Raw genomic sequence first — 23788 nt, 5'->3', positions numbered from 1 at the left:
CTGTTAAAAATACATACTCCCTAGACATAGTCAAAACTTACTATAGATATCCGGCATCAGGCCTGCAGCCCTGCATATTTGAACAGGTTTCTCAGGTCATTCTAACACAAACTAATGCTGTAATAATTTGAACACAAGGGTCAGAGATAGTACAGAAGTTAATTAGACCTGCAAATTGGCTGCATCTTTAAATCTGGTTCGAATCCCAGGTACCTCTTATGGTCTCCCAAGCACTGCCAGGAGTGGCCCCTGAGAACCACTGGGTATGGTTCCCCTTGGCTCCAAAAAAGGACTCTGACCACAGAAGAGCTAGAGATATAACTCAGTGATTGAATTATTGCCTTGCATGTCTAAGTTCAATCCTTAGCACCACAGACAGAGGGAGAAAAAAAGAGACTTGAGCACTGAGTAGAACAAATAATGTACAAAATGGTATAAGAGTAAAACATTTCAGAAGAGCTTAAAACCCACCTGTGTAGCTTTGTCCCGCATGCAAGGTGTAGCCTGTCCATGACTATCACGAGGCCAGTGCCCTGCAAGGTATGGAGCAGCGAGTGTATCCAGGGAGGAAGTGCGGCGAATAATACTAGAAGGACTTGAAGAAGGCGGTCGTGTTTTATCACCTAGATTAAAAATAAACACATGTATTTTAAAAATAGATTTAAGAAGAAAGTAAAAAGTTCTAAACTATACAGAGATTTTTATTTAATCATTTTAAAATAGGTAATACAAAGAAACATGCTGGAGTCAGAGCAATAGCAAAGTAAGTAGGGCACTTGTACAAGTGGTGGCTGATGCAGTGGATCCAGTGCACCACATATGAGTACTTTCAAGGCCACAGAGCCTGAGCACAGAGCCAGGAGTAAGCCTTAAGCAAAAATGGGTGTGGCCCCCAAACAAAAAATGTAAAGATTAATAGGCTCTTTATTCGTATAAACTTCAATAAATAATCAAGGAATTATGCTTAGTGAAAATGGTAAACTTAAATTGGTTACATCACTGTTTGATTTGTTACAAATAACATTTTTGAAATTACAAATGTTTAGAAAGGGCAAAAAGATAGAAGCTTGCCAGGAATCAAGAAGAAAGGGAAAGTGAAGAGATGGGAGAGAAACAGATGATTATAAAGTGGCAACAAAAGAAACTGTTGTGATATGGAGCTATTCAGACTGCAATGGTAGGCATGTGAACATTCACAAATTAACCATATAAGATTCAACTTAGACAAACACACATTCAAGTAAAATTGAAGAAATCAGAAAACTATGTAAGAACAATAAACGTCAATATCCCAGTGAAATACTATACAAAAAACGTTACTGAGGGAAACTGGGCAAAGTGTACAAAAGAATTGTATTTCTTACAACTCCAATTGTCTCTAAAAAAACATTAAAACATATGACAAACATGTATTTATACATTTTAAGAATATTTATCTTGGTTTTAAGATTGGATAGGTAGTAATATGTAAAATGTTCACTTTTCATTATACCATCTATATTTAAAATGGACGTGGGCCAAAGAGATAGTACAATGGGTAGGGTATTTTCCTTACACACAGCCAACCTGGATTCTTTCCCTGGACCGCAACAGCCCCCTGGGTCCTGCCGGGGGGATCCCTGAGAACAGAGCCAGGAATAAGCCCTGAGCATCACCAGATATGTTCCCAAACCAAAAGAAAACAAGGAATATATAACATATATAAAGACAAGATGCAATTTTAATTTAGTCAAAGTCTACTTTTGTTACACCAAATACGTTATTAAAAAACCGTATTATCTGGGGCTGAAGAGATAGTACCGTGGGTTAAGGTGCTTGCTTTCCATGTGGCTGTCCTGGATTCAATCCCTGGCACCACATATAGTCCCCTGAGTAAGGTCAGGAGTGATTACTGAGTAAGAAGTAGGAGTAAGCCAGGTGTGGACCAAAACAAAACAAGAACAAAAATTAAATTAAAAAAAAAGATATTTAAGGGGTTTTGTTTTATACACAGACAGACCCAATTGGATGCCCAGTACCACATGTTCCTTGAGCACCACAAGGAATGATCCATGAGCAAAGAACCAGAAGTAAAAGCCCTGAGCATCTATGGTGTGGCCAAAAAAGAAACATAATAACTTGGCTAGGTCAGTTATAATATGTAAAACTATATCTGATTTCAAACTAGTGTGTTCGCATTTAAATGAAAGCAAAAAAAAATCTTTTTAAAAAAATCAGAGGTAACAGGACATGATACGGCAGTAATATAATGCAAACAATCCCTAATAACTCCTTTGTTATGATACAGAATAAGCAGACTTAATTTATAAAGATCAAAACTAAAATATTTATATGCATACATATAATTTTATTGTCATTCTATAAAAATGTTTGTCCTCAAGAACTCATATGAAGGCATTTTAGACAACTCTATTCTATTTGTGTTCCAAATATCTTAATAAGTGTCTTGCAGAGTTGTAAGTATAAACAGTCAGTTGCTGTCTATGTGACCCACATAACAAAAAGAGTAATAGTTACAAGCAGCTGTGTTGCTGATGATATTAAAAGCTGCTTCACAGATACGCCTCTGATACATAATTTGTTTTCAAAATGGCACAATTATTTCACTAAAACAATGCCTAATTGTTACAAAGACTAACCATTTCTGCATCGTTTTCTTCTTACAGTAAATAGAAAATAAATGTAGTTCACACCCATAAGCTGAAGAAGCATGCACCCACATTTTAAACTGATGGGTGAAGAGTAATAAGTATGTTCATAAATTTTCCTATAAGAAATTAATTTCTTTTCAGAGTCACAAGATAATTCCCAGTTTTGGGCAGAGGGGGCACAATTATGTAAACTGGCATGCATTCATTATAATCAAATTTCTAGAAACTGTCTGGCACTTTTCTTCCTTGCATATGCTGATTTTGTCGCCCATCAGCCACAAGCCACACAGACTTTACTAACAGCCAGCTTCTGTTTTAAGTATTTTCAATTTTCATGGAGATAACTTTTCAACCAGACCTAACACTATTAGATTTTTGATAATAAAATGGAGAAGAATAAGGAAGTTACACAGGCACATAAAATAACAATAAACATTTTTTTCTTTTGAACTTTCTTCACGACAGCCATTCATTTAAACATTTACTAAGAGTCTGTGAAACAGTGCTAAGCCCTGAAAATTAAGAATAAGTCATGTCTGCAGTAAAGAATACAGTCTACATCTTGAGCTTGCTATTGTTTCATCTGAAGGCAAGTGAAAGGATTTGGGGCCTACCTAAGAGGGAGCTTAAAGAAGGTGAAGGCAACTCAAGAGTCAAAGATGACTCAAAGATTCCCAATCCATGGGAACAAAGGCTTCATTTACAAGGAGATCCAGAGGAAAAGACCAGTTGACAAGACCCTTCACGATCTGTTCTATGCAGCCTCATTTTCCTGCCTGTATGATAAGTGCTGAGTGACTGGCAATTCCCTTCATGTGCTTTGCTTTTGCATGCTCCAAGCCTTTGTCTGCTCCAAGATTACACTCACATTCCTTTCTTTGGTTTGGTTAATTTGAATTTCAGACATCTGAACTGAAATTCAAAATCAGTTTTCATGACTTCCTCTAGAAAAGTCTTCCATTGGGATGAGGGTCAGTGGTAGGGCACCTGTGTGAGGCCCTGGGTCCAATTTGGGGACCACAAAAACAAAAGGAAAGAAAGAAAATCTTTTAACAGCTCCCCAAATCCAAGAAAAACATCACCTCCTAAGTCAAAAGCCTTCCTATGTTTTTCCGTATCATGGGTACAGTGTTTCTCCATCAAAACCAGAAGCAGAAAAGGAGGAGGAAAAAAAAAAAGAAAAAAACTGAAGTAGAAGTCTCTTCATGTCTAAGTAATTCTAGTTTAAACTTCAAGTGGTAACTGATAGCTCATCCAGAACTATTAACAGATCTTTTGCTCAGTAGTTTCTTCATCCATGAGACAGTTCTCTCTGCACCAAGAACTATATAAGTCATAAAGAAAAAGAAAGAAAAAAAGAAAAGTTAAATACAACTAGTGCTGACTGAGCAATTACACATATCAGGCACTGTACTACTTTCAAAGTATTCACATAAACTATACAATAATACTTTCAGGTAGAGCTTAATTCATTAATTCACTAAATCTTTATCAAGCACTATCTGAGCCTACATTCTTCTAGCTTCTAGTAATTATCATCATTAACTTCATTCTCCAGACAATAAAACTGAGCTTTGTAAAAATAAAATAGTCTACCACTGTTATACAGTAAAAGGCAGGGCCAAGACTTCAGTATCATTCTCTTTAAAACTAAAACCAGAGGGCTGCAGCACATAAGAGCACTTGCCTTGGACATGGTTAACACAGGTTTGGTCCCCAGCATCCCAGAGAGTCCCCTGAGCTGGCCTGAAATGAGTGATCCCCAAATTCAGAGCCAGAAATAAGCCCTGAGCCACTGGGTGTGGCACAAAAGAAAATACTAAATCTAAGACATAATCTAGCACGTTAGGAGGCCTCTTATAAAACCCAAAGTCTGATGAGAAGTACTGAAAAGTGTATATACAACACAGTATGAAAAATACTAGAAAAATGATACATTCACAGTGCTAAAAGGAGGACTGAAGAGTTGGAGAGAGAGCTCAAAGCACTGGAGCACATGCCTGTATGCAGGAGGCCCAGATTTGATCCCCTGCACTTCATGGTCCTAAGACCACCACAGGGAGTGACCTCAGAGCACAGAGCTGATAATAACTCCTGAGCACCACCATGTGTGCACTAAAAATTTTTTTTAAATAACAGGAGAACTGAGAGAGGACCAGGCTTATGTTTCAAGTAACAGAACACATCCCTTGCATGTATGAGGCCCTGGGCTTGATACCATCCCCTGCATGGATTCCAGAGCATCACCAGGAATGGTCCTCACAACAATGAAGGCACACCTCTGGAATTTTACTGTAAGCAACAAGAAGAAACCTGTCAGCAGCTTCAACTTTGCTTAGAAATCTCCTTAGCTAGATTACCCAACTCATTAGGCATATTTCCTATTTTCAACACTACTAAAGGCAAGAGTTGCTAAATTTTATGCCTTAATGTAACGAAGATCTCCCTTCCTCCAATTTCAACAATACAGTTCTCATTTTACTCTGAGTCTTGACCCACAACTTCCTCAAAGATTAATTTATATCAATAATCTGTTGTAGAAAATATCTCTATCATGACTGGCAAAGTTCTTTCAATTTCCACCCATTGCCTGATTTTAAAGTCACTCACACATTTCTGTTTTTGTTATAGTTACCATCCCACTCACAGATACCAAAACATGTATTATTTGACTATGCTATATAACAAACTGTCCAAACCTTAGTGGTTTAGCACAAAAAATTATCTTACAGATTCCTTGGGTGATAAATCCAGTTGAGATTTAACTGTCTGTTAGGATCTCTCATCAACATACAATGACAGCATCAGCTAAGACTGCAGTTACCAAGGCTCAAGTGAAGCAGGACCTGCTCATTCATATGCTTAAGGGCAGACCTTCAGTCAGTGTTGTCTACTACTGGCCAAAGACATCCTTGTCACTTGGGGTTTTCCAAAGGAATACTTTAATACACCAAGGTGTTACCCTGACAGAATGAGCACTCAACAAGTGAGAAAGGAGCAAGATCCAAGTGACAATCTTTTGGTATGCTAATTTCAGAAGTGACATCCACTGCTTTTGCTGTGTTCCTGTAAAAATTTAGTCACTAGATCCAGCTTACACACCAGGTCAAATACAACACAAAGATTTGAGCATCAAGAGGCAAGATCAATTGGTAGCCATCTATGAGGTTGACTACATGCAATAAGTCATGCGTACTGGAGGTATGGCCAAGATGCTTATCACAATATATAACCAAAGAGAGAAGTGGTTAGAAGATCAACTGTTCTATGAAAGAGGTGGAACTCTGAAAAACAGGAACCTGACAGTGACAGGGAAGAAAAGAGCATACCAAAGGAAAACAAAAGAAATGGTGCAATATATGTAGGTCCAGGGTCCATTACCTTAAAATGGTACTACAAAATGGTACCTATAGGAGCCGGAGAGGTAATACAGTGGGTAAGGTACTTCCTTTGCATATGGCTGACCTGGGTTCGATTCCAAACACCATAAGGTCCTCTGAACCCATCAGGAGTGATCCCTGAGCACAGAGCCAGAAATCAACCCTGAGCATTGCTGAATATGGCCCTTAAACAGACAAAATTGGTACTTACAAAAGGACCATGCAACATGATGATGACTTGTCAGAGAAGGATCTGAATGCTACAAGAATTTTGGATTTTATCCTGAAAGCAATAAGGCAAATGACAAAATATTTGCATTTAGAACAAATTTTAGGACCATCTTATAGATGAAAAAGAACCTGAGTTAAGAGGTTCTGAGTAGCTGTTGCCACTTGAAAGCAAGTGAGCAAGACAACTAGAACCAAGAAACACGAAACACTGCATACAATTCAAGAGGTCAGCAGGTCCCCTGAAGGGAGTCTATGAGTGCTCTGTTGAAGCTAAAGGGAGAGCAAAAGTGCAGCAGGGCATGGGATTTCAAACAATACAGCTCCTGTTCAATTATTACTCCATCAGTTACATTAATCAAATTGAGTTACTTAAGTTACTGAACTGTCCTGAATCTTTCCTACTATAAAATAAATAGCAAAATAAATCTGCAAAATAAATAGGGTTGTTGTGGGAATGCATGTACAGAGACTGGACCAAAAAAACAGCATCCACCATTATGACTTCCCCAAATTCCATGCTTAGGAAACTTAAAATATAGTTAGTTCAGTTTCAAACCCACTGAGTTTGATATACCTAGAGAATACTAGGCAATTTTATACATCCCTTTATGTAAGAGTATCTTAGAGTTCTGGGGTGGAGAAATTCAGAAGCAGCTTGTGTATAAACAGGTATCCACTGGTGCACAGCTTATGCAGCATAAGCAAACAAGAACATTTCAGAAGACAAGTTTGGGAAAGCTGCCACCTCTGGATTGACCTGCGAATTAAATGCATAAAACTCTCAAGATGTAGAAGTCACTGTATTTCCTTTTTAAATAACCATTTCAATAAAATTAAATGGGCAGAAATCTCAGTATAGATCGTGTGAGACTCAAAAAGAAGGTGAGAAGACATAACCCTATAAAAAAGAGTTCATTCTGAAGAAAAAGAAAAAGTTCATTATGAACAAAAAAGGAAAAGAAAGCAAGCTTTAAGACAGTAAGGATTATTCACCCTGTAATTAATCAGTTTAAATGGGGAACTAGCAACTTTTTACACAAAATTCAAGCTCAAAACAAACAGTAAGAGGAAATGCTTTTTGGTGAGGCAAGGACTTAGCCCTCTAGCATATACAGCATCAGCCAGCTGTGACCAAAGTTCATGCTACCTTAGTTTGTAAGTATGCCATAGCTCCTTCCTCGGTGCCCAGTTTAGTTTCTAAAACACTAAACAGATCAATTTGTAACACACAGACGTTTGCTAATATCAGAATTCTAATATCAATCTCCAAAGATTAGCAAAAAAATTAAAATTTAAATAGTAAACAGAATTTAAATTTCAGATTTCAAAGGGTACTTTGATTATCTTAATTATCGATCAGCAAACCCATCCTGATGCATCTGTTACCCACATCATTAGTGTCAACTCTCCCTTGCATTAGGCATAATTCAGAACTGATACATAAATCCAAAGAGGTACACTCAAGCTATTCTGAATTTACCATTTCTGTTCACTGTCTGTCACTGTCACCCCATTGTTCATCGATTTGTTCGAGCGGGCACCAGTAATGTCTCTCATTGTGAGACTTATTGTTACTGGTTTTTGGCATATCGAATATACCATGGGTAGCTTGACTCAAACAAAACCAAAAAAATTCATTTATTAGCAATTAATTATAGAAATAAAAAGTGCACAAAACCAACAAGTAGTAAATTAGGTGCTAATATTAGAGGGGGAAAAAAGAAGCCGGAGAGCATATTGTAAAGAGCTGCTATTTTATAAGTAACTTAGTTAGGAAAGGCCTTTCTGGGAAACATACCCTGTCCCCATTGCTCTTAACAAACTTCATTATTTTGAAACTTGTTCTAACACTGTAAAAAATCCGTTGCCTTTGGCCTTTTAAATCTCCATTTCATCACACCTATACTCTGCTATCACCGTTTATATAACCAATTCCCTCAAAGACTTTCAATGATTCTTGAACACATGCTGAATGAAACATACTATTTTTGTGGAGTTGTTTACTTTGGGGGCAGGGGGCACATGCAATGATGTGCAGTACTTACTTTTGGCTCTGCACTTGTAAGAACCACTCGTGGAAGGCTTGGGAGACCATATGAGGTGCTGGGAATCAAACCCAGGTTAGCCACATACAAGACAAATGCTTTACCCAATATACTACTTCTCCAGCTGCCATAAAACACTAATAAAATGCATTAATTTAACCTGTTATCTTTTAAAAAAATCTTAAAATTTGCTACAGTCATTTACTTCTAATTATTTCTCTCTTCTCCCTGTGGCTCCTAAAAGATCCAGTGGAATATAATGGTTGAAAGACAAGCTCTATCACCAAAAACCTTGATCTGCCATTCAATAGGTATATTATTCTGTGCATGTTATCCATACCTCTGTGCTTTTCAGTTTCCCCAAATTAAAATGGGAATTATAAGAATGTTATTGTATTGTGACCCAACACTTCAATTATCTCCATTTTATGAGTCATAAGTAACAAATTGAAGATTCAAACTGAATGCCTGACTCACTGGATTATTCTACCACCTCCCTAAAAACATTGTCCAACAAACAGAAAATGAGAGCCAAGCATTTATGATAAATTTGCCTTAATATTCAAATAAAAAACTACCAAGAAAAAACATCTAATTAAGAAGTTGCACAACTTGGGCCAGGATAAGGTACTTCGTTTGCATGTGGCTGACTGTAGATCAATTCCCAGCACTGCTTACGGGCCCCTGGGTACCACCAGAAGTTGTCCCTGACCACAGCCAGGTGTGACACCCGTCCCCACCCCACCCCTGCCAAAGAAAGATAAATTGAGGAAACTGTGCCAGTCTAAGGAACATAAACATACAAAGAAAGTATTAAAACAAGGCAATTATTATAGTCAGAAGTTGGTAAACTTTAGCAACATGTTTGCACTGAGTAAACTCTTCAAATTACATGTATAAGTACTAGGTATTCCTAAGTTTAAAACATATAGTTTTAGAGGGGAAAAAAGGGGACATTAGGAGATTTTTTAAAAGGTCAATCACTCATGTTAAGCAAAGTCAGTCAGAGGGAGAGAAAAAATCCTTTATGTTCTCACTTATTGTGGTCTCCATTTCACCACACCTATACTCTGCTGTCACCGTTTATATAACCAATTCCCTGATTTCCAAAGACTTTCAATGTGCTTATTTTGTTCACAAGAGAATGGAAAGTTATCAAATTATGGCAAACTCTTGGCTCTATATTACAGAAAGAAGAATGCCAAGAAAGGAGGGGTGCCGGGGGTGGGTGGGGGAAAGGATACGAAGGTAAATGGGCTAACATATGGGCACTGGTCAAGGATCTTAGACATTTCCATGGTTTAGGAGTCAGGTAACTGTGCACATCAGCCATAAGAGGTAAGTAAAAATAAATGAAAAAGTCAACTTTATTTCCTCTTTGAGAAAATGTTTATCTTTTCTCTCAATTTTTTGATAGGGCTTTGTTGTTGTTGTAATTGTTGTTGTGCTTTGAGTGCTAAAATATATATTGGATATTAAACCTTTTTTTCTGATGTGTGGTATGCAAATATTTTCTCACAAATAACAAGGTGTCTTTTAAGTCTCATTTCTTTTGCAGCATAGAAGCCTTTTAGTTTGATGCAATACCATTTGTTCATTTCTGCATCTGTTTTCTGTGACCATGATATTCAATCTAGATTTCTCTGAATTCAAGATCTTGGAGGGTCATGTCTATGCTTCCCATGACATAATTTATAGAGGATCTTTTGATACCAAGATCTTTAAACCATTTTTAAGTGATCTTTGTGTAAGGCTTGAGATGGGGCCTAAGTAGACTTTTTTTTTTCCGCATGTAGCTAACCAGTTTTCTCAATACCATTTGTTGAAGAGGCTCTCTTTGCTCTAGTTTGTATACCCAGCCCCTTTTTGTCATTTATTAACTGGCCAAATACTTGAACCCCACATATCTTTGTCTCTCAATTCTATTCCATTAATCTAAGTCTTTGTTTCACAGAGTTTTAATTACTACAGCTTTGTAAAGATTAAATATACTTCCTTAAACAGAGCACATAAAGATGGCCAACAGGCACTTGAAAAAAAATCTTCATTATTACTGATTATTAGGAAAAAGAAAACCCAAATGACAATGAGAGATCACCTCATACCAGCAAGAACAGTCTATATGAAAATGACTGGAAACGTGAACAGTCTACATGGAAACGACCAAATGACTAAAAAATGCTGGCAGGGATGTGATGAAAAACAAACTCTCATTCACTGCTGGTAGGACTGTTGCATGGTTCAACCTCTCCGGAAAAGTGTTTGGAGACTCAACACAATACGAACAGAACTACCATACTACACTGCTATTCCCCTCCTGGGAATCTACTCCAAGAACATAAAAACATTATGGCACTGCACTGTTGTCCCGTTGGTTCATTGATTTGTTTGAGCAGGCACCAGTAACGTCTCCATTGTGAGACTTGTTACTGTTTTTGGCATAGCAAATATGCCATGGGTGGCTTGCCAGGCTCTGCTGTGCAGAGTGGGATACTCTTGGTAGCTTGCCGGGCTCTCCAAGAGGGACAGAGGAATCAAACCCGGGTCGGCCGCGTGCAAGGCAAATGCCCTACCTGTTGTGCTATCGCTCCAGTCCAGTGAACAACTTTATAAAAATAAATTTTAAAAAGAGAAAAGAAAGAAACAAACTTTCCCAACTGTTCATGTCAGAGAAAAAATATCCCTGTTATTAAGTACCCTGGAGGAAGGCAGAAGGACGGCTTGGAAAAAGCTATCTCGCCATCTCAGGTCATCTTCTTTCGTATCTAACGACATGGCATTCTGGGCCTGAAGAGACCGTTGTCACAGGCACACAGTTGCCCAGGTCTCGAACCCTGTGTCCTATCCTGGGCACAGAAGACTCCCAACCCAGAACTGCTAAAACCCAATGCCCTGGACTAGATTTCCATCCACATCAGTTTCCTCTACGAGCTTCCTATGTCCATGCGGCTTTTCCTCCGCTTCACCCACCCTGTATTTGTGCACCTACGGTGTACGCTGGTCTACCTTCCTTGGAGAGGGCCTCGGATCACAACAATTCTGTTCCTTGCCATGCACCCAAGACCCTAACTTCAGTCCTGGTGTAGAACGGGAATTACAAGGCAGAGTAATGAAGTGAATGAGTGACTGTCATTTAAATAGGGCCAGAGAACATGGGGTGGGGGGGGGGATGCACAGGGGCAATGAGATGGATCGTGAAGCCCCCCCTACCTCCTCCACATGCCATGATCCCCTTCCTCCCCTCATAATTTGTTCACCCTCCCTTAATTCCACCGTTCCTGCCTGCAAGGAGGATATCTGAAACTCACGAATATTTAAGCTGTAGCTATTAATCCGAAAATATATGTGTACACCTATGTTCACTGCAACACTGCTTACAATAGCACTGTAGCACCGTCATCCCGTTGTTCATTGATTTGCTTGAGTGAGCACCAATAACGTTTCCATCGTGAGACTTGTTACTGTTTTGGCATATTGAATACGCCACGGGGAGCTTGCCAGGCTCTGCCGTGCGGGCGCAATACTCTGGGTAGCTTGCCAGGCTCTCCGAGAGGGACAGAGGAATCGAACCTGGGTCAGTCGCGTGCAAGGCAAAGGCCCTACCCGCTGTGCTATCACTCCAATCCTCTTACAACAGCCAAGATTTGGAAATACCCCAAGTGCCCAATAAGAGATAAATGAATAAATACACAATGGAACACTATTCAGCTATGAGAAAAGATGAAATTTTGCAGTTTGCTGCAACTTGGATGATATTCCAGGGTGTCATGAGTCAGAAAGCAAAAGATAAATATACTGCATGATCTTGCTTATATCCAAGGTATAAAGAAACAAAGAAAGGGATTAGAGAATCCCCAATGGTAAAAAAATCCTGAGATATGAGCAACAGAACTGAGAACTGAGAGGGTCCTAGGGAGAGGGAAGGGACCAGAGTAAATGAGGAAGTGATCTTGTAACACTGGTGGAAGGTTTGATGCAAAATTCTGCAACTATAAAATAACAATTTCAATACTAATGTAAACTATGATACTACAATACTTTAGAAATATTTTAAAGAGCCAAAATATTAATATAGATGTTAACTAGATTAACTGTAATCACTTCACACTGTATATAAATAACAAATCTTTATGTTGTACACCTAAAAATATTTTTGTGAACTATACCTCAATTTAATATAAATTTAATATAAAGAAAATACACTTTTATGCAAAGCAAAAGCACTTAAAATTTAGCATTCCTGTGATTTAACAAATATTTTATGATAAAGATCAATATTTTATCAAGTGGTTATTTGATAATACTTGATAAAATATTTGTTCAATTCCTGGTCCCATATGGCTTCCGTGAGCACGGACCCAAGCATTGCCAGGTGTAGCCCTAAAGGCCCCTGAGCACTGCTAGGTGATCCCCAGCACCCTAGGGCGATGAGCAGCACTGCATCCTCGGAATTTCACACTGAACTGCCAGCCAACTTGGCTCTCAGGCCTCCTGAGCACTACTTGGGAGCACCCCTTCTAATTTTTTTTAAACTTTATCAAAAATATCACTTTGTATACAGCATAAAACCATTCTAACTTGTCAAAAGTTTAAAAAACATGTATTAAAAGAAGGAGTATATTGCATACATCCACAACACTGCATAAAATCTGTGCATGAAAAACCTGTTACTAGAGGGGGGCTGGAGCAATAGCACAGCGGGTAGGGCGTTTGCCTTGCACACAGCCGACCTGGGTTCGATTCCCAGCATCTCATATGGTCCCCTGAGCACCGCAGGGAGTAATTTCTGAGTACAAAGCCAGGAGGTAACCCCTGTGCATCGCTGGGTATGACCCAAAAAGCAAAAAAAGAAAAAAACAAACTGTTACTAGAAACCATGGAGAAGAATTTTCACTTTTCATTTAAAATCCTTTTAAATCATATACATGGGTTTTTTGTTTTGTTTTGTTTTTTGGTCACACCTGGAGATGCACAGGGGTCACTCGTGGCTCTGCACTCAGCAATTACTCCTGGTGGTGCTCAGGGGACCGTATGGGATGCCGTGTGCAAGGCAAATGCCTACCTGTGTGCTATCTCTCCAGCCCGTGTATAAGTATTTTTTTATAGTCTCTGGACGTTGGCCATTGATGGGATTACACAGTGCAGGGGTGGGGTCAATTTCTGGGTGTAACCGCCTAGCTACTGGAAAATGGGGGATCTGGGCGGAAGAGGCCCAGTCCCGATCCAAGCAGGCCTGGAGATCTCAGCTCCAGGTCCCACACACCTGGGTTCCTCTACCATTTCCTTCATGCGTGAGGCTCATCCGAATGTGTAGAGAGGGGCCTTAAGCATGGCTGTGGCTGGGTTCCAGAGGTCTTCGGCTGTGGCAGCTCTGCTCGGGGCAGGGAGAGAAACTCAACCCACCACCTCCGAGGTCTTATAGCCTAGTTCTCCCTCTCAGAGAACCTGGCAAGCTACCGAGAGCATGGAAGAGCCTGGCAAACTCCCCGTGGCATATTAATATGCCAAGACCAGTAACAATGATGGGTCTCATTCCCCTGACCCTGAAAGAGTCCAATGCAGCACCGTTGGGAAGGACGAGTCAAGAGAGGCTTCTAAAATCTTAGGACTAGGATGAATGGAGATGTTACTGAGACCACTCGAGAAAATCAATGATCGATGATGATGATGATGATATGCATGTTTTAAATATTGAAAAATAAACATATGCATGTTTCTCAGTGGTAGAGCATGTAAGATGTCCTGCATTTGATCTCTAATGTATATCCTCAAAAGACTTTAAATTACACAGCCCAGACCCTATGCCTACGTAGTATGATGGGGTAGGGAGGTTCCAAACAGCAAGAACAAACCCAATGAGTTTTAAGAATGGCCAGGAGGATTGGTTCATGGTTGGAAATGTGCTCAAGGGCTGGGGAAGAAGGCAGCTGGGGTTGAGAAGGAACTATTATGACAATGATAGTTGGTTTGAAGGGATCACTCTGGATGGGAGATATGTGCTGAAAGTGGGTAAAAGACTAAACATGATGGCCTCGGAGAGAGAGTGAGAGAGAGAGAGAGAGAGAGAGAGAGAGAGAGAGAGAGAGAGAGAGAGAGAGAGAGAGAAGAGTGAGAGAGAAGAGTGAGAGAGGAAAAGTGCCTGCCATAGAGGCAGGCTGGAGGACGGGTGGTGGCAGGAAGGATATGGGAAATATTGGTAGTGAGAAATGTACACTGGTGGAGGGATGGGTGTGGGAACATTGTATGACTCAGAAAGCTTTGTAACTCTATCTCATGATTCATTAAAAAAATAGATTAAAAAACAAAAATTAAGGTGCAGATTGTTCTGAAAGCTTAAGAAATAGTAAATGTCATCAAGCTTAGATCAAAGAATGACCATGAGATAGGATGGGTGGAGGTGGAGCAGGGATAGGCAGAGCTTCTGAACCAACAGGAACGGACATGCAAAGAACTGAGGGAGAAACTGAAACACAGTCAATATGCTTCTGCTCAAGAAACTGAAACACAGCCTATATGGTCAAGTTACAAACAATCAAAATGCATGCCTTCCTTTTAAATCCTGATAAAGACCTAACTACTATTAAATCCCAGTGTCATTACTAATAAACTTTTCCAAACTATTTCCTATATATTCCCAAAGAACTAAGTATACTCAAATACTTGTCATATAATCTAGTGAATTCATCTCCTTGTTAAGATCCCTAAAGAATGAGATCCTGGGGCCGAAGCTATAGTACAGCAGGTAGGGCATTTATTTGCCTTGCATGCGGCTGACCTGGGTTCAATCCTCAGCATCCCATATGGTCCCCCACTCACCGTCGGGAATATTTCCTGAGTGCAGAGCCAGAAGTGAACACTGAGCATTGCTGGGTATGACCCAAAAAGCAAGAAATAAATAAATAAGTAAAAAGAAAAAAAAAAGAGATTCCATGTCTCCTTCATTTAATCCATAGTGTACAATAGGAGTAAGCAAACTGTGACCTAACTAAGAATAGGTAACTACATTTCTAAATGATTGGATAAAATCCAAATTTCAGTGTCTATGAAGTTTCATTAGAACATAGCCACATTCATTTAGCCATTAAAGACTGATTTCTTGTTATAATGGCAGAGAATACATAATATTCACAAGACCAAAAGATTTACTATCTGGCCCTTTCCAGGAAAAGTTTGCCGCTCCGAGTAATCCAAATGTCTAACAGTGACTGAGCTTCCTGTCTTTCTGTTTTTGTTTATGGGCCACACCCAGTGGTGCTCAGGGCTTACTCCTCCTGGCTCTGAACTCAGGGATCACTCCTGGAAGTACTTGAGGACCATATGGGGTTCCAGGAATCTAACCAGGGACAGCTGAGTGCAACATAAATTCCCTCCCCCCCCCACTCCACCTCTGCCAACTGTACTACTGCTCCAGGCCCAATTTAAATTCTCTTTTATGTTTTTTTTTTGGGGGGGTGGGGAGTGGGGAAGACACTCCCTGCAGGACTCAGGGCTTACTTCTGGTTCTCCATTCACAGATCACTCCTGATGGGCTTGATGGGCTTGGGGGACCATATGAGGTGTTGGGGATTGACCCCTGGTTGGTCATGTACAAAGCAAGTGCCCTACCCGCTGTTACTGCTCTGGTCTCTGATCTTTCTTTATCGTCTCCCTATTTTCTCAATAGTTTGAAAGTTTAGTGAGGTGATAAATATCAGAATTTCTAGAATATTACTATAAAATTAGTATTATGTAACCTTACTAAAATATAAATTAAATATCTATTGTTTTTATTGACAGTCTCCAACAGAAATCCAAACTTGTCTAAAATCTCAACAGTGTATTCTGCTAACATAATTAGAAAACTAAAAAGTTTTAGAAAATTTTAGAAAAAACATGTTCATTTGAAAATAAGAGTTGGAGACTGGAGTGATACTACAGAGGGTAGGGTGCCTGCCTTGCACATGGTCGACCTGGGTTCAATCTCCATACCACCTATGGTCCTCTAAGTCCTGCCAAGAGTGATCCCTAAGCACCACCAGGTGTGGCACAAAAAATACATTATAAAAAAAAAAGATAGAGGGGTGGTTGGGGGGAGGGGGGAAGGAACAGCAGTACAGAAGATAGGACACCAGTTATGACAGAGATGCTGCAGTTTGTCTTATTAAACTTCATTCAAGTGTGAGTACCTGTGGTATGCACTGGCATCAATGTGTTAAACTAACTCACACCTTATCTTAGAAAGTTTAGACTGGATTAGAGAACAGGTAAAATCTGTATTTAAAAAATTTGAATTTTAGGGTCAAAGAGATACAGAAGTTAGGTGCTTGCCTTGTATATAGCCAACCATGATTTGAACCCTCCTGGCAAGGCATATGGTGCCCCAATCACACCAGAAATGACCCGTAAGCAGAGCCACAAGAAAGCCCTAAGTACCCACTGGGTGTGGTCCAAAATCAAACAGGAAAAATTGTTAGATATGTTATATGAAAGTTCAGTTTTAAAGACTAAATTAGACACTAGAAAAACCCTTTTGAAAATCAAAGGCTGTTAATACTTTAAAGAGAAAATTAAGAAATTCTGCTGCATTTCTTAAATGCCAAATTTCATTAAAAACTTCTGAAAAACTAAATCTCCCTTTTGTTTTATTTATGCCCCTTGAGGACAACAACTTTGTCTTAATTCATCTCTGGCTTCCCAAGCAACTAAAATCATACCTTACACATAATAAATATATAATACATTCTTTCTTTTTTTTAGCCAGCTAATTTGCTTTATTGTTTGATTGTTCCTAGGAACAGTTATTTTTTAAATTAATGAATCACCATGAGGGTACAGTTACAGATTTATATATTTTCATGCTTGTGTTTCAGTCATACAATGCTCAAGTACCCATCCCTCCATCAGTGCCCATTCTCCTCCACCAATGACCCCAGCATCCCTCCCAACCCCCACCCCATCCCTCCACCCCACCCTGCCTCTGTGGCAGGGCATTGCCTTTTGTTCTTGCTCTACTTTTGGGTGTTGTGGTTTGCAATGGAGGCATTGGGTGGCTGTCATGTTCAATCTATAGTCTGCTTTCAGCACACCTCTCCCATCCACAGCGAGTCTTCCAACCACACTTTAGTTTGTGTTCCCTTCTCTATGTGAGCTGCCTTTTCCCCCAGCATGTGAGGCCAGCTTCCAAGCCATGAAGCAAACCTCCTGGTACTTATTTCTACTATTCTTGGGTGCTAGTCTCCCATTCTGCTGTTTTATATTCCGCAGATGAGTGCAATTCTTCTATGTCTGTCTCTCTCTTTCTGACTCATTTCACTTAGCATGATACTTTCCATGTTGATCCACCAATATGCAAAGTTCATGACTTCATCCTTTCTAACAGCTGCATAGTATTTCATTGTGTAGATGTACCAAAGTTTCTTTAACCAGTCATCTGTTCTTGGGCACTCAGGTTTTTTCCAAATTCTGGCTATTGTAAACAGTGCTGTGATGAACATACAAGTGCAGATGTCATTTAAACTATACTTTTTTGCCTCTCTGGGATATATTCCCAGAAGTGGTATTGCTGGGTCAAATGGGAGCTCAATTTCTAAATAATACATTTTTATTGAGACAATAGGATACAGATATGATGATACAGAATGATGCAAACAGGTAGAGGTAAAAGATTATGTAAATAGGAGAAAGTATTCTGAAAGCAGTTCAACCTGTGGACAAATCTATCCAAGTTCTTGATTATTCACATAATTCATCACTTTCATAGTCATTTTACTTAGTTTACATTAAGAGATTAGAAGTTAGCAATCAAAAGTCTATATCGCAAGGGAGAAAAAAATCTAATAAATCAGGTGAAGTAAATTGATGCTTCAATTATGACCCAGAAATAAAACTCAAGGATAGTTATTTCAAAGGAGAAAAAAATTCAAGGGTTTTTTTTGTTTTGTTTTACAAAGAATCATTTAAGGAAATACTTTCACAATGAGATGCCCTAAATTTCCATTTGGAGCAATGTGAAGAACAGGAATTATACTCACTCTTGGCCCAAATCTCTCCAAAGATATTTTTTACAATTGAAGTTTGCTCAGTTAACAATATAATTTGAAATATACATGTATATATAAATAAATATGAAGAATTTTATGTGAAACCACCTTCAAGCAAACCTACCTGGTACCCAAATAAGTAAACTTTATCTGCATTTTTTTATTGTACTTCTAGCATAAAAGAGATTCCATATATTTAAAGCATATTTCTACAACTATGGAATTAAAAAGTCTGGTGTCAAGTAAGCACAGCCATCAACACTAATAATACATAAATGATAATTTGAAGATTATGTATTTTAACAAGTAAAATTTTTCCCTTTAAAATTATCACTACTTTGTTTTGAAATCATGTCTGTTTGGAAATTTCTAAAACAACCATGTAATATGGGATTAAAAGATGAAAAATATTTCTACCAAAAATGCTCATTTTCCAACCTGTACTGTTAATTTTTCCAAATCATTCAATGATTCATGTATATATTTATGCTCTATGCTTTTCTTAAGACTAAAGGTAATCCTGTATTTACTAGTTTTGGAGTAACTACTAGACAATCTACAAGTAAGAAGAAAGGAATCTCTGGTACATATTATGCCTTGCTTTTGTGTTTTTTCAAGCATTTAACTTACTATGCCTATTCCTATAAGTATTTGATGATGTGTTACACCAAAATTACATTAATACTGTGATAAGGTTTTTAAAACACAGATCTCAAAATTAAATAGAACAAGTTGAAATTCCATACTGAGTAACTCTGAAATACTAAATTACTTAATTCTATGGACCAGAGTAGTCTCATTTATGAAATTGAAATAAAATTTAGCCTAATTTGGAAGCATGCACTCAATGTAAGAGGCATGAATAAATATAACTACTTTTTCTCTTTGTGACAAATTAAAACTCAAAACCCAGTACTGTATACTGCATGTTAATCTTTTGAATAAATTCTTACATCATAAAGAGCATTATTAATCTCTCTCTTAAAAGATAAAAACAGGGGCTGGAGCAATAGCACAGTGGATAGGGCATTTGCCTTGCATGTGGCTGACCTGGGTTCAATTCCCAGCATCCCATATAGTCCCCTGAGAACAGCCAGGGGTAATTCCTGAGTGCAGAGCCAGGAGTAACCCCTGTGCATTGCCAGGTGTGACCCCCCCAAAAAAATAAAGAAAAAAAGAAAAGAAAGATAAAAACAACCATTTTGAAATTGTACTTCTAACTTCTAGTTTGGAGTCTACATAAACTAAATTTTATGCATGTAGGGCAATAAGCTAGGCATGTCTCAATAAAAAATTTAGGACCCAGTTGTTCTAACTGAGCATATGTAAACTGATTTAATAGAGGTTTTACTTCTAACATTACCACCCATCTAATATCTTCCCTTTTACTACTCTATTACTGCTAAGGCTCAACCATGCCAGATGTCCATTTATAACCATTATTTGCTTACTATCCTCTATGCCAGGTGTTCACTGTATATTCATATTTGCTTACCATCCACTATGCAAAGGCCTCAACAGATTAAAACCTTGCAGAAATAAACACAGCCAGTATATCTCTTCAACTAGATAATCCAACTTTATGTTCTTTAGTTTATTTTAGACCCCTATACTAACTATCTAGTGGGGCCTAAGAGATAAGGCTCACCTTGAGATTGGTCTAAAATTCAATCTAGGAAATATCATTCAAAGGTATCTTGACCCTAGTAGTTCTCTAAATATAACCATAACAACTGGATTTAGGAATAGAATATCACTTCTATGAACTAACAAAAAATAAACATCAAACAAAACAAATTCTGGGTAACCTAAAAAGAAAATTTTACTGGGGCTGGAGAGAGAGTTCAACAGAAGTACTTGTTGTGCACATGGCCAATCTGTGTTTGACACCAGGGTACAAAAGTACCCTGAGCACAGAGACAAAAATAAGCCCTAAGCAGAGCGAGGCATGATGCCCCAAAATAAAAATTTTAAAAAGTTTTACTGATAGCCAAAAAAGGACTAGAGCGAATACAAGTTGTAACAGCACATTACTTTCAATCTTACTCATTTACATTTGACTCCATTTCAAGTAAATGCTATAACATATTAGATTCTTAATTAACTTATTAGAGAAATAAAACATTTCATTTTAATTACACATTTTAAAAAAACAGAACAAAACACTGTTGAAAATAAAAGTGATTAGTCCTATGTTCCCCCAACCTATCAATGGAAACATGATTAGCAGCTAATAATGTCTGACATTTTTCAAATACAAATATACTTATGTACAAACTCAGGTAATGATTATTTAAAAAACAGATGTAGAAGTCTGATTTTTGTCTTACTGATATTTTCTGTCCCTCCCTTCCTCAACTAAAGCGGTTTGAATGATACTATGTATTTTCTGAGTATGCAACACAAATTTTTTTTTTCTTTTTGGTTCACACCAGACGATGCACAGGGAGTACTTCTGGCTCTGCACTCAGGAATTACTCCTGGCGGTGCTCGGGGGACCATATGAAATGCTGGGAATCGAACCCGGGTTCACCGCATGCACGGCAAACACCCTACCTTCTGTGCTATTGCTCCAGCCCCGCAACACAAATTTTTACAAACAAAGATGTCCACTTCCCTCCACCAACGTCCCCAGTTTCTCCCCCTCCACTGCCCCCACCCTGATTACCCCAAATTGTATTTTTTTTTTTTGCTTTTTTTGGTCACACCTGGCGATGCTCAGGGGTTACTCCTGGCTCTGCACTCAGGAATTACCCCTGGCGGTGCTCAGGGGACCATATGGGATGCTGGGAATCGAACCCGAGTCGGCCGCGTGCAAGGCAAACGCCCTACCCGCTGTGCTATCTCTCCAGCCCCCCAAATTGTATTTTTGACAGGCATTTTTTCTTTTAGGCATAGAGGTTTACAAATACTGATACTGACAGGCTTCACGCATACCATTTAAAATGCATGCATATTATACAAAATAAAAGTTATTAGTCCTATATTCCCCTGCCCTATCAATGGAAACATGATTTGCAGCTAATAATGTCTGACAATTTTTGGTGATACCTTCAGGGCCTGAAAGGCACACACCATGTCCTAGGTACCAAGAACTGAACCACAGGCCCAGCTAGACAAGGAAGTCTAGGAAGGGTCTCAGGTCACCTGGGTGCCTGAATCCTCCTGCCCCCATGTTTTCTTTGGCAGGACTAGGGAAATAGCTCATCTGTCAGGGCACAGTGTAGGATATGCAAGGTCCCAAGTCTGATCACCAGCACTACATGGAAACCAGTATCACTGGGGTGGCTTAAGCACTAGTAGACAGCAAAAACACATGGTCCGAGAAGCACCACATCACCAGGCCCTAGGGTAGCCTGGTGAACTATGCAGCCTGATTGGCCAAAGAATTGCTGGGAATGACCCCAGGGGTCCCTAAAAATTACCTGGGCAGCACCCTTCCCCCAAAGGAGAATTATTCAGGCCAGAGAAATAGTATAGAAGACAACCTAAGTTTAAACCCTGCACCCAATATGGTTTGCTGAGCACCACCAGGACTAATCCCTGAGTACAGAGCCAGAAGCCATGAGCTCTGTGAGTACTGCCCCTCAACTAAAAAAAAAAAATTCCGTTGTAACTATTATTACTACTGCATGTAATTATATCCAAAAAATATAAATACACATAATTACATGTATGATCTTTCAGGGCTTTTGATGTATATAGATATGCTATATGAGCACTGTAGCACTCAGTGCTATATGAGCACTGTCGTCTCGTTGTTCATTGATTTGCTCGGGCACCAGTAATGTCTCCATTGTGAGACTTGTTGCTACTGTTTTTGGCTATATGAGCATCATAACATAAAGGGAGTAGCTAAAGACATGTAACTCTAATTTTTAAATTTACATAAAGTACATGAAAAGTTAGATATAACAATACTACAACCCTCACAAGAACAACAAAAATATGTGCAGATGGAACCTGGAGAGATAGCACAGCAGGTAGTGCATTTGCCTTGCACGAGGCCGACCCAGGTTCAATTCCCAGCATCCCATATGGTCCCATAGCACCGTCAGGAGAAATTCCTGAGTGCAGAGCCAGGAGTAACCCCTGTGCATTGCCGAGTGTGACCCCCCCAAAAAAAATATGTGCAGATAAGATCAAAAGGTCAACATGTACGTTAAAATATATTTCTGGGCTGGAGAGTAGTAGAGACGGTACAGAACTTTCCTTGTACATGGTTGACCCATGTTCAATCCCCAGCATCCCCTGAGCACCGCCAGGAGTGATTCCTGAGCAAAGAGCTGAATGGGAGGTATCTTCAGGGCCTTGGTGAAGGAAAGTGAGCACTCCGGTGGTGGATGCATGCTGAAATGATGCAATACAAGAAAGCATCAACAGTATTGTTTCCAGGTGTGCTCCCTTCCAAAAACAAGCAGCATTGCACTGTAGCACTGTCATCCCGTTGTTCATTGATTTGCTCGAGCAGGCACCAAGAACATCTCCATTGTGAGAGTTGTTACTGTTTTTGGCATATCAAATATGCCACGGGGAGCTTGCCAGGCTTTGCCATGCAGGCGGGATACTCTCAGTATCTTGCCGGCTCTCCGAGAGGGCCAGAGGAATAGAACCCGAGTTGGCCATGCACAAGGCAAACACCCTGCCCACTGTGCTATCGCTCCAGTACACCCAAAAAAGTACTAAAAAATATTCAAGTAAAAAAAATATTCAAGCAATCCAAAAGAATAAAAGTAAAAACAGGAAGGAAAACAGAGAAAACAATAAAACAGTACACTATATACCAAATAGTAAGTTAAATATTAATGGCCTAAACACAGTGATTAAAATAGAGATTATTATATCAATCTTGGGACTTAGTAGGTAATTCAAAAAGGGTGAGCACATACCACATGGTCTCCCAGACAATTCCCCCAATGATAAGCCAAGAGCAGCCCACAATCTCTGCCAGCCACAAAATATGTACTCTGCAAAAAAACTCAATGCCCAAAAAAAGACACGGCAATTTTAAGTTCCTTCTTATTAAAGTTTCACAACCCACAGAACTGAGCTTGCAGGGGATGAGTGTGAGTTGAATGGAAGGTGTCTTCGGGGCCATGCTGGAGGGAAGTGAGCACTCTGGTGGTGGGTGTCATGTTGAAATGATGCAATGCAAGAAACCATCAACAGTATTGTAAACCACAGTATCTCAATAAAGATTTTAAAAAATTTCACAACCTAAATGTCCAATTACAGAAGAATAAATACAGAAGTTGCGGATGACATATGCAATGGAATACTATGCAAGCTGCAAGAAAGATGAAATCAGATAGTTTGTTGCAACTTGGATGGAACTTAAGGTAACATGCTAGAGAGATATAATAAATAATAATAATAATATAAAAAGCCAGAGAGAGAAGGGCAAGCACTAGATGATCTTATCTATGGTGTATAGGAAATCAAAACAAAAGCATGCATAATAT

The 23788-nt window shown here is 39.1% G+C and overlaps 1 protein-coding gene across 2 annotated transcripts in view; it reads right to left on the bottom strand.

The window, feature by feature from the left end:
* Positions 1 to 23788, bottom strand: part of FAM117B (family with sequence similarity 117 member B) — a 76650-nt gene that overhangs the window by 29848 nt on the left and 23014 nt on the right. For both annotated transcript variants that reach the window (XM_055122466.1, XM_055122467.1), the window contains exon 2: positions 472 to 623. In XM_055122466.1, the coding sequence (XP_054978441.1) occupies positions 472 to 623 (152 nt within the window). The remainder of the gene's footprint in view (positions 1 to 471; positions 624 to 23788) is intronic.

The sequence above is a fragment of the Sorex araneus genome, chromosome X (genome assembly GCF_027595985.1).
Source record: "Sorex araneus isolate mSorAra2 chromosome X, mSorAra2.pri, whole genome shotgun sequence".
Lineage (NCBI taxonomy): Eukaryota > Metazoa > Chordata > Mammalia > Eulipotyphla > Soricidae > Sorex > Sorex araneus.
The sequence above is the reverse complement of the archived record's forward strand: the minus strand, read 5'-3'. Positions and strand labels throughout refer to the sequence as shown.